General features: G+C 45.8%; 1 protein-coding gene across 2 annotated transcripts in view; it reads right to left on the bottom strand.

The window, feature by feature from the left end:
* KAT14 (lysine acetyltransferase 14) overlaps positions 1-14,081 on the bottom strand; it is a 40,370-nt gene that overhangs the window by 7,554 nt on the left and 18,735 nt on the right. The window contains exons 4-6 of one of the 2 annotated variants that reach the window (XM_060077689.1): positions 10,207-10,388; positions 8,216-8,635; positions 7,538-8,103 (exon numbers count right to left, since the gene is read on the bottom strand). In XM_060077689.1, the coding sequence (XP_059933672.1) occupies positions 7,538-8,103; positions 8,216-8,635; positions 10,207-10,388 (1,168 nt within the window). The remainder of the gene's footprint in view (positions 1-7,537; positions 8,104-8,215; positions 8,636-10,206; positions 10,389-14,081) is intronic. The other variant, XM_060077690.1, reaches the window with a different exon arrangement.

Below are 14,081 nucleotides of genomic sequence, written 5' to 3'. Positions count from 1 at the left end.
GTTCTAACTGTGGATAAAATGCTATCCAACAGCACTTCATGCTACAGAGAAACTGTTCATGAAAGGAAGGGTCAATCAATAAGGCAGACTTCACTGTTGACTGATTTTACGAAACTGCCACAGTCACTACGATCAGACCACAGCCATCAACATCAAGACTCTCCACCAGCAAAAAGATTACAACTCACTGAAGGCTCACATGATGGTTAGTATTTTGTAGGAACAAAGTATCTTTTTAAAAAAAGAATAAATTTATTTCTTTTATTTCTTTTTATTTTTGGCTGCATTGGGTCTTCGTTGCTGCATGAAGGCTTTTCTCTATTTGTGGCAAGCGGGGGCTACTCTTTGTTGCGGTGCACAGGCTTCTCATTGCAGTGGCTTCTCTTCTTGCGGAGCACAGGCTCTAGGCACACGGGCTTCAGTAGTTGTGGCACACGGGCTTAGCCCTGCACCAGGGCTCGAACCCGTGTCCCCTGCATTGGCAGGCGGATTCTTGACCACTGCACCTCCAGGGGAGTCCCAGGAATACAGGATCTTTTAATTAAGGTATATATATTGGATTTTTAGAGATAATACTATTACACACTTGATAGACTACACTATACTGTAAACGTAACTTTTACATGCATTGGGAAACCAAAATATTCACGTGACTCTCCCTGTCGCAATATTTGCTTTAATGAAGTGGTCTGGAACTGAACCCGAAACATCTCTGAGGTCTGCCTGTAAGCACTCAACAAACAATGTTAAGGATAGGTCTCTTCAAAAAACCAAATGAAGAGATAAAGAAGTAATGGCGTCAACATTCATACTAGGAGTCCAGAAGGGGAGGAAAAAAATAAAGGAGGAATGTATTTAAAGAGCATGATGAGGAATTTCCCAAAATAAAGAAGCATGAGTTTCCCTTCGGGTTCCAGTCCTGCATGTAAGGAGCTCGGAAGTGCTCACTCCACCATAACAAGGAAAAGGCTGAACAAGCTGCAAATCAACAACTCTTCTCCGACCCATCAGAGAAGTAAGGTCACAGGGCAAACCGCTGCCTCGCAGACTGGAGACAGACAAGTGGATACAGAGGTTCACAACCTACTGGAGTAAGAAGCCTCGGGCAGCAGTGCTGGGAGAGAGAACAGAGACCAGGGAGGCCCCGCACTTGGTGAGTTTTACCTCTAGCAGGCTCTACCAGGCGCTCACTGCGAAGATCAAAGAAAAGTCCCCTCCTGCTGCCACTGGCAGCGGCTCATTTTGAACTGTCAGGGTATCTGTGCTCCTTAACAAGGATGCCCTCAGGCGAAACTACTCTGCCAGAGCCTAACCTACCTGAGGGAAGGGAATAGCCAGTCCCTGCCCCCTCTAGCCACCCTGTCCCACCTAACTGGGGAGGAAAACTGAGAAGCCCTTGTGGAGTCTCAGCCCAGGGGCACACGCTCACTTAGAGACCGAGGACCAATCCCAGGACTGTAGAACACCTCCCCACCACATCACGAACGGCCTATTCCCACAGTGCCTTGTACCCAGGACACCATCCTTGGCTGTCAACAAAAAATTACAAGGCAAGCTAAAAGGCAAAAACACAGTTTGAAGAGACAGAAGCATCAGAACCAGACTCAGATATGGCAGAGATGTTGGAATTACTGAACCGGGAATAACTATGATTAGCATGTTAAAGGCTCTAATGGACAAAGTAGAGGACATGAAAGAACAGATGGGTAATTTAAGCAGAGATGGAATTTCTAAGAAAGAATAAAGAGGAAATGCTAAGATCAAAACCACTGTAGCAGAAATGAAGAATGGCTTTGATGGGCTCATTGGTAGACCGGACGTGGCTGAGGAAAGACTTCCTGAGCTTGAGGACATGTCAACAGAAACTGACAAAACTGAAAAGCAAAGGGAAGAAAGGCAGAACGGAACAGAATATCCAAAAACTGTGGTACAACTACAAAAGGTGTAATATATGCATAATGGGAATAGCAGAAAGAGGAAAAAGGAACAGAAGAAACACCTGAAGCAATAACAACTGAGAATTTCCCCAAGTTAATGAGACACCAGACCAAAACCACAGTCCCAAGGTGCTCACAGAACAAGGAGGATAAACACCAAGAAGCATGTCGGACACGTGTAACTGAAAGAGAAGAGGTGCCAAGCAAGATAAATGAGAGCAAAAAACACTTGAAACGTATGAACACAAGTCAAGATCAAAAACAAAGAGAAAACTCGGAAAGCTTCAGGACATGGGACAATAAAAAAGGAGGCCACCTACAAAGAAACAAGAGTAAGCCTGACATTGTGGCTCCAGGAACGACATTACAGCAAGACGATGATGGAGTAATAATGCTAAAACGTTAAAAGAAAAGACAATTTTATATCCAACTATGTTAGCATTTAAATGCAAGAGTGAAGTGAAGATCTTCTGAGGCATACTGGTTTAAAAATTAACCTCAAAAAGACCGTATTTTAAAGAACTATTAGACGAAGTACTCTAGCAAGAAGTTAACCCGGAAGAAGCAATGGGAAGTGAGACTGAGTGAACACTTTAGTGAGATTTACTGGTACCTAAACAAGCAACACAAAAGAAAAAAGGCAAAGGAGAGCACACAAAGGTATTTTTTTGTTTGCAGGGTGAAGAGCACATGATAATATTAAAAATTAATAGAGAAAAATCAATACATGTCTTAAGTTAGGACCTATAAAAAGAAGAAAAATAGAACATACAATTTTCTTTTTTTTTTTTTTTTTTTTTGCGGTATGCGGGCCTCTCACTGTTGTGGCCTCCCCCGTTGCGGAGCACAGGCTCCGGACGCGCAGGCTCCGGACGCGCAGGCTCAGCGGCCATGGCTCACGGGCCCAGCCGCTCCGCGGCATATGGGATCCTCCCAGACCGGGGCACGAACCCGTATCCACTGCATCGGCAGGCGGACTCTCAACCACTTGCGCCACCAGGGAGGCCCTACAATTTTCTTTATAGAAAAGATTCAACATCACATAGACTATTTTCTTTGACTGCAATATAATTTGATTAGCAATTAAATCAATGACTAAAAGATACTGTAAAAATTCTCATGTATCTAAGAAAACTACGAGTTATTTACCACTAAATAAATAACTCTTGGGTTAAAGAGGAAATGCTAAGAAAAATTACAAAACACAAAGTACTGACTGATAAAAAAAATCACATCATTTCAAAGGTCATGAGTCATGGCTAAAATATCATAGAGACAGTTACAGCTATGAGTATGTTGATCAGAAGACAAGAAAGAGAATGGATTGAACAAATGCATTTACGGCTGCTCCCTATGTAACTGCATAAAAGTGATACTAAAATTCCAGGTTAGGATGGGGGATTAAACACAAACATCCAATTTTATTTCCTCCCCAAACCCAACTACAAGAAACAGACTTAAAAAAAAAAAAAAAAAAAAAAAGACAAGCAGGCAAGAACAAAAAGATCAGGAGAAGAAACCAAAGTAACTGGGAAGCAGATGGACACAAAGTAGCAGATTTAAAGCCAAAATCCCAAGCTGGCTTTCAGTGAAGTGAGAACCGGCCCAACCTATACTGCAGAATCCTCCTAAATTAACCCAGGTGGCAGCACCAGGTTCCTCTGGAACTGGGAAAAACTAAGGAGCAGGTAAAAGCTGTGGGTGGAACAGGAAGGCCCCAAACCTCCAACCCCCCTCCCACCCGCGGGGTGGCTGCCCTCCCCACAGGAGTCTGGGGCCCAGCTCTACAGAAGGCCTAACCAGGCTCTGGACGGGCAGCTCACGTGGCACTGAGTGGTGAGGCCTGCACCAGCTGAAGGCTGAGACCCCCTCTCTTGGTGGCCACAAGGGTCCCGAGACTGAAGAGTCTTCTACAGGGACTCTGACTGGCCTAAGGGTCTAAAGGAAGTGACACTGGGGGTCCTCGGCAGAGGACTCACTGGCCTAGAATTCCCTGTTCAACCTAGCTTTCCCGAAGACTCTGAAAGCACTGCTCCACTGCCGGCTTCCTTCCAGCATTGCTGTTAAGCTGGCACTCAGCTTTACCCAGCGCTAGCTGGGGATTCTGGCTCTAAGTTCAAGGCCTTTCAGACACACAAGGTCTCAAAGTTTACTTCCCGGGCAGCTTTCCTCTGGAAGCTACTAAAGAAGGGAGTAAACCTATGAAAAGGTAAAGATGGGAAGCAGGAGACAGGGGGTTCAATTCAGCAGAGGGGAAGATGGGGCTCCGGCGAGGGGAGATGCCAGGACCACGATGGCGGCCGGTACAGAGCGACAAGTGTGACTCAAGGGGCAGACATCCTGAGGCTACCGCCACTAAGCCTCTGCCCCACTGGACCGTCTTGTAAACCCGAGGAGGCCTGTCCGTGCTCAGCTTGGTTCACAACGCCACGTGAGGCTCCCCTGCTCCCTCCACGGGCTCCCTGGGTCAGCGGAGGACACTTACCCCACAGATAACCGCCCTGACCTCTGACAAGCTGGAGGGAAGCACGGCAGCCCTGACGCAGGACAGGGACCCACCCGCCACCACCCCGACCAGATTTCCGCACACTCCCTGGTACACACTGCAGCCTGCTGATGCTCAGACTCCCAGGACTCCTTAACGACCTTAGCCACCGACTTCCCCAGGAAGGGGTCACGTCACGGCAGCTGAAGCCAGAAGACGACTGGACGAGTCTGCTGGGGCTGCCGTATCAACGCTGCACAAACAGGGGGCCTTAAACAACAGAAGTGTGTGTATCCCTTCTCCATGGTTCTGGAGGCCAGAAGCCAGCCATCAGGGTGCCAGCAGGGCTGTGGTCTCTCAGAAGCGCTGGGGGGCAATCTATTCCATGCCCTTCTCTTGGCTTCTGGTGTGGCTGGCGAGGCTTGCGGCCCCTTAGCTCTGCAGACACATCACTCTAAAAGCTGTGAAAGCTGCCTCAGGCATCACATGGCATGTCTCCTGTGTGTCTCTCCTCTTGTAAGGACAGAAGTCACACTGGGTTAAGGGCCCAACCTGCTCCAGTGTGACCTCAGCTTAACTACTTATACCTGCAAAGGTCCTAGCTCCACATGAGGTCACATTCACTGGCACCAGGGGTCAGGACTTCAATATACACTTTGGGGGACACAATTCAGTCTACATCAGTGACCCAAAAAGCCCGTCAAGCTTATCTTCTCCTGGAAGCCTTCAACTAATAGCAGCAATTTCCTTACACAGCTCAGTCTGTGCTTCCTACTTAGTTTTCAAAACAAACAAACAAACAAACAAAACAACTAAAAGTACACTGTTTAGGGATAAAGAGGTTAAAAAGGCAGAGGAATGATTAACACTGAACGTCAGAAAGTGGTTCCCTCTGGAGGGAGCAAGCAGTGCCCAGAAGGATCTTTAAGGTGTTTGTTTTTTTTTTGCGGTACGTGGGCCTCTCACTGCTGTGGCCTCCCCCGTTGCGGAGCACAGGCTCCGGACGCGCAGGCTCAGCGGCCATGGCTCACGGGCCCAGCCGCTCCGCGGCATGTGGGGTCTTCCCGGACCGGGGCACGAACCCGCGTCCCCTGCATCGGCAGGCGGCCTCTCAACCACTGCGCCCCCAGGGAAGCCCTTTAAGGTGTTTTTAATGCCCTGTGTCTTAACCCAGGAGCTAGATTCATAATGAAATAACGTATTAACCTCTAAATTATATCCATATGTTCCTTGCATTCTTCTATGGGTACAATGCATTTCATACTTTTAAAAATTAAGTGTAGGGATTAAAAAGACAAACCTATGAGAACAAAGGAGAGGGGAGCAGATGACAGCAACGCAAGCGTATGAGTAAGTGGCAAGTGACTAAGACCAGCAGAGCCGAACCCTGGGGCAGTGGTGAGACGGGCCAGAGCCGATGCCTCAGGACAGCGCGGCAACGGGGGCGTCAGGTCCTGCTGAAGTTGAGGGTGAGCAGGGTGGCTAGGGACCGAGCGTCTCTTTAGTCAAGAGGTTAAAGCTCCAGTGACACCTCTGCCGTTCACATCCAGAAATGACTCCTCCCTGCAGGGGCAGGCTAGACCCTGGCGGCTCCGAAGAGATTCTGAGGCAGCCAAGGGTGGAAGCTCTGGCCTGAAAACAGGGAAATTCAGGTGAAGTTCAACAACTGCATGGTCAGCTCCTGGTCCTACCTATGAGGCTTCTAGGACGTGGGCAGGCAGGTTACTACTTCCCAGGAAAGGAAAGCTGGGAGATAGGGAAATAAAGAAAATTAAGGGGATCCAGCTACAGCAAGGGTCTTTGGCAAACTACAGACCCCACAGGTCAAATCCAGCCTGCTTCTGTAAATACATGTTACTGGCATACAGCGACACCCCTTCATCATGTATCATGTACGCTGCTCTCACACAGCACAGCAGGGCTGGCCTGCAAAGCCACAGTTACTTACTACTATCTGACCCTTTACAGAAAAGGCTTGCAAATCTCTGGTCTAGAGCGTCCAATATCCAAACAAGAGGGGTGCTCTAAAGAGACAAACCAGAGAAAATAGAAGCTAGGAAATTCCAGAACTCAAGAAGGAACGTTTCAGGGACTTCCCTGGTAGTCCAGTGGCTAAGACTCTGCACTCTCTATGCAGGGGGCCTGGGTACAATCCCTGGTCAGGGAACTAGATCAAGGATACCATAACTAAAGATCCTGCATGTCGCAAAGAAGATCCCGTGTGCCACAACTAAGACCCAATGCAGCCAAATAAATAAATAAATATTATTTTTAAAAAAAAGAAAAAAAAAGAAGGAGCGTTTCAAATGGCAAGGCCCACAGAGCAAAGGCCCAGCCCCAGGGAAGAAAAGCCCCACACGTGGTATCATCACTGGGTAATATCAGAACACTGGCAACAAAGACCGGACCCCACTAGTGTCCAAAGACGCAGATAGGAAAATGTGCAAAGAGTCCAAACAGGCAATTCACAAACAACTAGGAAACAGGAAAAATGTTTAACTTCACCTGTCATCAAAGAAATGTAAATAAAAAACAAGGCTTCATTTTACAGCCACCAGATTAGCAAAACCAGTTAAAGGATGGTTAGTAGCAAACTCCAGCAAAGATAAAGGAGAGAAGCCGTCTTGCTCCTGCCGTGGGAAGGCGGATTCCAGCACTTCTGGGTGGAATCAACTGTTCCCGGGAGCGCTCACACACAGGCATCCTCTAGCCACGCTGACCCACACTGACCCCAGCTGCTCTTTCTGCAGGGTGTCACCTAACTACACAGATGTCCACACGCCTTCACTCCTGCTCAGCTCAGTGTCCAGTATGCTCTTATGTCCTCAACAAACCTGTCCATCAAAGCCATGACCCAAACCATATACAGTCACCCTCAGGGACTAAGAGATACAAAGAGAACATCTAGGTTCCTTCTGGAATCCCCAAAAGGAAATTTCCAAAAGGAAAACAAAAATCCAAACTCAGATGTATGAAAGGATGTTCATATTGGACAAATAAAAAAAAATACAGCCCAGCCATTTTTGTACCTCCCTCCCTTGCTGTTTTCTTCCACATGCCCACGTGCTCCTTGGAGCTGCGGCCCCAGGAGTTGGAGAGCGAGGCCAGCACTTACCTGGTACCGGTCAAGGATTCTGAAGTCCTGACAGGTCGTCCTGTACATGGCTTGTCCAGCTGGAAGCCTGGAAACTCCTTCTTTGGCCCCATAAATCCCGTCCACTAACAGAAGCGCGGCATTCACAACCTGATCCAGGTCAAAGAGGGGCAGCCCCCGGTCCCTCTTCGCCTGCCGGACAATCAGCTTCCGCTTCAGCCGTCGGGCCTCTGGGGTCATGGCCACGGCCCCAGGACAGGCTTCCAGCCGCTTGAGGAGCAGCTTCTCCTCGTAGATGCTCACGGGGGTGAACCTGGGCCCTTTGGGCTTCCGGTCCTTCTCCAGCACGGGCTTCCTCTTCTCTCGAGCCCTTGTTTGCAAGGACGTGTTGGAGTCTGTGTCCTCGCTGTCAATGTCCATCCTGTCGGGCTTCTCCTCCTCACTCTCCACCTCCTGCTTGATCTGCTCAGGGGCTCTGACCTTCTTCCTGCCTCCAACCCCTGGACCCGAGGCGGCCGAGCCGGGAGGGGGCGGGATGTATTCCATCCCGGGGTCGATGACGCCGTCGCCTTCCATCTCATCGTCATCTGCGCAGAGCAGAAAGCAGGAGGGGAATGCGGACCCGCCGCCCACAGGGACAGCGCACACTGTCCTCAGGGCCACACACAACCCAAGAGACCCGAGGACGGGCCGTCTTACCGTGAAACAAGGCTTGTGGCGGCATCACGTCTGGAATCAGATCGGCTTCTGAGAGCAGGCTGGGCGTGGCTGAATGAGAGGCAGGGGTCCCAGGGGCAGAGAAATCCAGAGACGGGGAAGGAGATGGGCTTGTCAGCGGGGTGCGGTCGGAGGAGCTCAGGGACGAGAAGTCGATCACTTCTCCTTTTTCCAGAATCACATCCGGCCTGCGTCCTCGGCTGATGAACTTCACAGGCGTCGAGGAGGTGCTGCGGTCAAGAAAGCCAGCCGCCTCTTTCTGGGCTCTCCGGATGTCCTTCGCTTCCTGAGTGCGAGACCTCTTCTCTTTCAATTCCATGGCAGATTCCACAGGATTCCGACTCACCCGCTTTCTAAGTCCCTCGACAGTAATGATGGGATCTAAAGTTGGTTTCGAGGCTGCTGGAAAAGAATAAATATCTAAATTTTTTAATAGCTATTCAACGTTAGCTTCTTCTTCTACCTTACTGTGACTCTACTTACATGTTTGAAAGAGAAAAATGTTAAATGAATGCCCTAAACCAAGATTTAGATTTCTCTTAACCAGGAAAAAGGAATTATAATGCAAATGTAAACACTTCTGCAGCGTCTTTCTCCTACTGGAACTGGTAACCGTTAAACGTTTGATAATGCTCAGAGAGTGTAGGGGGAAAATGGATAGTTCATGCCTTTTTGATAGGGCATAATTTTATTACAACTTTTTGGAGGGTAATTTGGCAATATGATTAAAATTCTGAATAAATATGCCCTTTGATACAGCAACCTATTTCCAGGAATTCATCACAAAAAAACTGGCAAATGTGTGTAAGTATAGTATTGTTTAAATACCAAAAGTGGACAGAAATAACCAAAATGTCCATCAACAGGGTAAAGGTTTAATAAATTATCACATAGCCATTCAATGGAATGCAATGAAATAAAAGAAAATAGGGTAGATCTACATGTACTGTTATGGGAAGATGTCCAATGTATACTGGTAAGTGGGGAAAAAGATGGAGAACAAGTAATATAGTATGAATCAGTTTATGGGGTTATTTTTAGTAAAAAAAAAAATGCTTCAATATGCAGAGAGGACTTCTGAAAGCTTCACAAGAGACAGGAGTGAAGCTGCAGGCAGGCTGGGCATGTGGGGGACGTTCAGGCTTTACACCTTCAGTACTAGGAGATTTGTTCCCAATTAGATTTTTAAAAATTTAAAAGGTCATTAAAAACTTTTCAGATAAAAAAAAATCAGATCAATGTGTGATATAAGGAGCTACTGTTAATTTTTTGTCAGTGTGAAAATGGCATTATGGTTAGGCTACAAAAGAGAGCCCTTATGGATAAGAGATAAATCATGAAATATTTAAGAAGGAAGTGCTGATGCCTGGAAGTTGCTTCTAAATAATCCGAGGGTGGGGATGTGTGGAGGGTTGGGAGAAAGGACCCAGGGGCCAAGATAAAATGAGATTGGGACGTCCCAAGTGATCCAGTGGTTAAGAATCCACCTTCCAATGCAGGGGACGAGGGTTTGATCCCTGGTTGGGGAACTAAGATCCCACATGCCGAGGGGGAACTAAGACCCAACACAGCCAAATAAATAAATACATATTTAAAACAAACAAACAAACAAAAAAATCCCCCCAAGATTGCCAGTGTTAACTGCTGAAGTGAAGACAAAGGTACCACGGGATTCACTATATTACTTCACTATATTACTTCACATTTGTATATTTAAAATTTTCCATACTAAAAAGATTAAAACCATAAACAAACAGATCGAAACTAGAGAACCTTTCAGATACTACAGGAAATTTATTAAACTGGTAACTTGATTAGGCAGTTATGAAACATTTTTCGTATAATATTTATTTACGGCATAAACAACTGTGTTAGAATAAAACCGTGGGGCAGAGCGGCTCCGGGGAGGCAAGGGCTCCGTGCCTGGTAAAAGCGGATTGTCTACACTGGCACCTCTCAGCTCACGACAGTACCTTTCACTTTCAGAGTGGAGATGGACAGCTTCTCTCCCTCGGGTTTCAGGGTAGGGGGCCTGTTGTGGACGAGCTTCCACCATCCCGGTTCTCCAAATTCCTGAGCTCCCGAGCGGAAGTACATGGGGCTCCCCACGCTAAGGCAGCCCGCCACCGTGCTCCACCAGGTGGAGGTCTTTTTCCTGGAGAGTCCAAGCATTTAAAAATTACTGGCTTTTCAACTCTATCCTTACATAGACAGTGCAGTCTCTGCCTCCAAGTCTGTGATAGGCTATGGAACTTCCCGTCTTTGAAGGAACAGAACACATTGGATAAGGGAGAGGCTTGGGGTTCTGCGTGGCTTCAAATCCCAGCTCCACCACCTTCTAGCTGCCTCAGTTTCTTCATCTTTAAAATTAGGATAATAGAACGTGCAAGACTGCTGTGGCGATTAAATGAAGTTAATTCAAACAAAGCTCATAAAACACTTCTTATCCATGATTATGGAGTTCTACAGGCTAATTTTATTTAACCTGACCTGCTTTTATGTATGAGTTAAACATAACTCTCAGGAAAGAAAGCAGGAGAGTCATTAGCCCTGGTAAACAGTTCATTTTACCCGTGGAGAAGGATGCATCCCTCAGTCTGCTACTTGCCTTCGCATAGTAGAGTAGGAATAAAACTATATGGTATGTCCCACAAACACAGAGTTGAACCTTGGGGGAATTACCAACTCTGACCAAACCCCTCCAAAATACAGCAAGCGTTTCAAAATAACTACACAACAGTGTATACAACAAAAATTTTAAATGATATGTAAAATGTCCACTATTCAGGTTCCTGTTAAAAGTGCTTTTTTAAGGAAACTGTTCTATTTCCACCTTGAAAACATAAATCAATGACCAGAAATCCTAAAGAACAGTTTTTCATAGGAAAGTCAGCCTAACAGATGAAAAATACTGCTAGAGAGGCAAGAGAAAAAAGTATCCTTAGGAACACAGATGTACTAGAAAAATACAGACAAACCAAAAGAACCCCACAAAAAACAAAAAAACTTTATAAAGGCATGAGCACATATCTGAGACAGGAGAATGACCCCCGGCATTCTGGGTCAGAGGACAGCGAGGTCTCACCTCGTTCTGACCTTTCCAGGCCCCCCTCCTGTTGCCCAGCGGTCTGACCAGAACGAACCCATTCGTTTATTTTTTTCCTTTGAATGGGCCATACTTTCCTTGTTCCTTGTATTCCTTGTGTTTTGTTGGACAGTGGACATTTGAATCTAATGATGTGTTAACTCTGGACACCAGACTCTCCTCCTTCCCCGGGGTTTACTGGTTTCTGACAGGTGCAGGCTGTCTCTGTGCCAAAGATCAGCCGGAGCAGAAACTCAAGGTCCTCTCAGCTCATGGCTAAGCCTGTGCCTCCCCCTGGACATGCAGGGTGGCTAATTCCCCTGTATATGTGGTTGCTTTTGAATGTCTTAGTCTTCAACGTCTGGCTCCAAAAAGGGGACAAAGAGGAAAGTGAAAGTGGGGAGGTAGGTGCCAGCCCTGTAAGTCCCTTTAAAGTCACCTCAGCCAGACGGGGAGGGGCTTGCAACAATGGAGGAGGTGCAACAACAAAGGCCGCCCACGCCTTTATCAGCACCTCTGTGATCAGAAGCAGCGGTCAGTGATCAGCACAGATATGATATTTGGAGGACAGCGTCCTTTGTGTCCACCCCGGATCCCATACTGTGTGCAAGCTGCTCCAGGAATATGTGCATGGCTGTCTGCCACGGTTAAAACTGACCAACACTGATTGTAATTTATGGTCCAAGGCTTCCTCTGGAAGTTGCAAGCCTTCAGCTGACTCCAGAGTTCCAATAAAGTTACACTGGATTCTGCCAATGCAACTGCTACCAAGGTGGGCAGACAGATTTCTGGTGCTTCCTACTCTGCCATCTTCCCAGAGCCCTCATCATACAGGCATAGCTCATGTTACTGCACTTCACAGATACTGTGTTTTTTAAAAACTGAAGGTCTGTGGTAACCCTGAATCAAGCAAGTCTATCGGTGCCATTTTTCCAAAAACATCTGCTCACTTCATGTCTCTGTGTCATATTTTAGATCTTGTAGTATTTCAAAGTTTTTCATTATTATTGTATTTGTGATGGTGATCTGTGATCTGTGACTTCTGATGTTACTCCTACAACTTGCTGAAGTTCAGACGATGGTTAGCATCTTTTAGCAATAAAGTCTTTTTTTAAAATTTATTTATTATTTTTGGCTGCGTTGGGTCTTTGTTGCTGTGTGTGGGCTTTCTCTAGTTGCAGCGAGCGGGGTCTACTATTTGTTGCGGTGCACAGGCTTCTCATTGCGGTGGCTTCTCTTGTTGCAGAGCACAGGCTCTAGGCGTGCAGGCTTCAGTAGTTGTGGCTTGCGAGCTCTAGAGCACAGGCTCAGTAGTTGTGGTGCATGGGCTTAGTTGGTCCGCGGCACGTGGGATCTTCCCAGACCAGGGCTCGAACCCGTGTCCCCTGCATTGGCAGGCGGATTCTTAACCACTGAGCCACCAGGGAAGCCCAAGTATTTTTTAATTAAGGTGTGTACACTGTTTTTTTAAAAATAATGCTATGCATACTTAACAGACTACAGCATAATGTGAACATAACTTTTATATGCAGTGGGAAATCAAAAATTCATGTGACTCATGTTATTGTGATATTTGCTTTACAACAGCAGTCTAGAACTGAACCTGCAACATCTCTGAGATATGCCTGTATAATATTTTTAATTTTAAATACTATGAATGTGTTTTATCATATTTCATCAAACATAAGATCCACTGACTTTAAGACACACCATTTTGTGTACAAGAAGGAAAACTAGCTATCAAGTAAGCTATGACACACCATCACTTCTAAGATGTATCCAGCTGTCAGAGATGTCAAAGTGGGAAAAACTGTTTATTTTAAAATAAATGAAATATGGTAATAGAAAAAATATTCAAACTATTCTTCACTAATCAAAATTATAACTTTGGGAACAATTCAAGGCCAGGACTGTAAAACCAGATTAACTGACCACACATAAAATTAAACTGTAGTAATTAAGCTTTTGTGTACTTTTTAACTTGCTTCTACAGTAGGTACATAAAGTTATTTAGGTTAGCCCTTAATAAACCTTTATACGTTTAAACCTGAATAAAATATTACGGACATATAAGATCTGAAAGAAAATGTATTCAAATTTAAAACTTCACTATACAGTATACTATTCTCTCAGATCCTACTGGCAAATGAGAAATGGTTAACATTGTTAAGAATTTTAAAGTATGCTCCATGGATAGCAGACTGTGAATCTTTAGCAGCTATGAGAAGTGTTTAATTGCGGAGGCAGTGAGTCTGCGTTTTCATACATGGACACATCTGAGTACTGGAGACCATCTCGGGTGAGTGGTTTTGGGGCTTTTCCAATCATTGATGCTTAAAGCAGAGTTCCCAAAGGGAAGAACAGCACTGAGGCAGGAAACTGAGTGCCAAGGAGTCACAGAGTAATTTTTAATTCTCTTTCACTCCTCTGGTTAGATCAAGGAGAAAGTTAGTTGCTTTAAATTCTCACTAACACACAGTCTCCCTTTTTGATCAAGAAAGAGGCCTCACAAAGAACTCATACAGTTCAACATCAAAAAAATGAACAATCCGATTAAAACATGGGCAGAAGATCTGAAAAGACATTTTCCCAAATAAGACATACAGATGGCCAACAGGTACATGAAAAGATACTCAGCATCACTAATCATCAGGGACATGCAAATCAAAATCACAATGAGCTATCACCTCACACCTGTGAGAATGGCTGTGATTAAAAAGACAACAAATAACAAATACTGGTGAGGATGTAGAGAAAAGGGAA

Source organism: Mesoplodon densirostris, chromosome 16 (genome assembly GCF_025265405.1).
Source record: "Mesoplodon densirostris isolate mMesDen1 chromosome 16, mMesDen1 primary haplotype, whole genome shotgun sequence".
Lineage (NCBI taxonomy): Eukaryota > Metazoa > Chordata > Mammalia > Artiodactyla > Ziphiidae > Mesoplodon > Mesoplodon densirostris.
The sequence above is the reverse complement of the archived record's forward strand: the minus strand, read 5'-3'. Positions and strand labels throughout refer to the sequence as shown.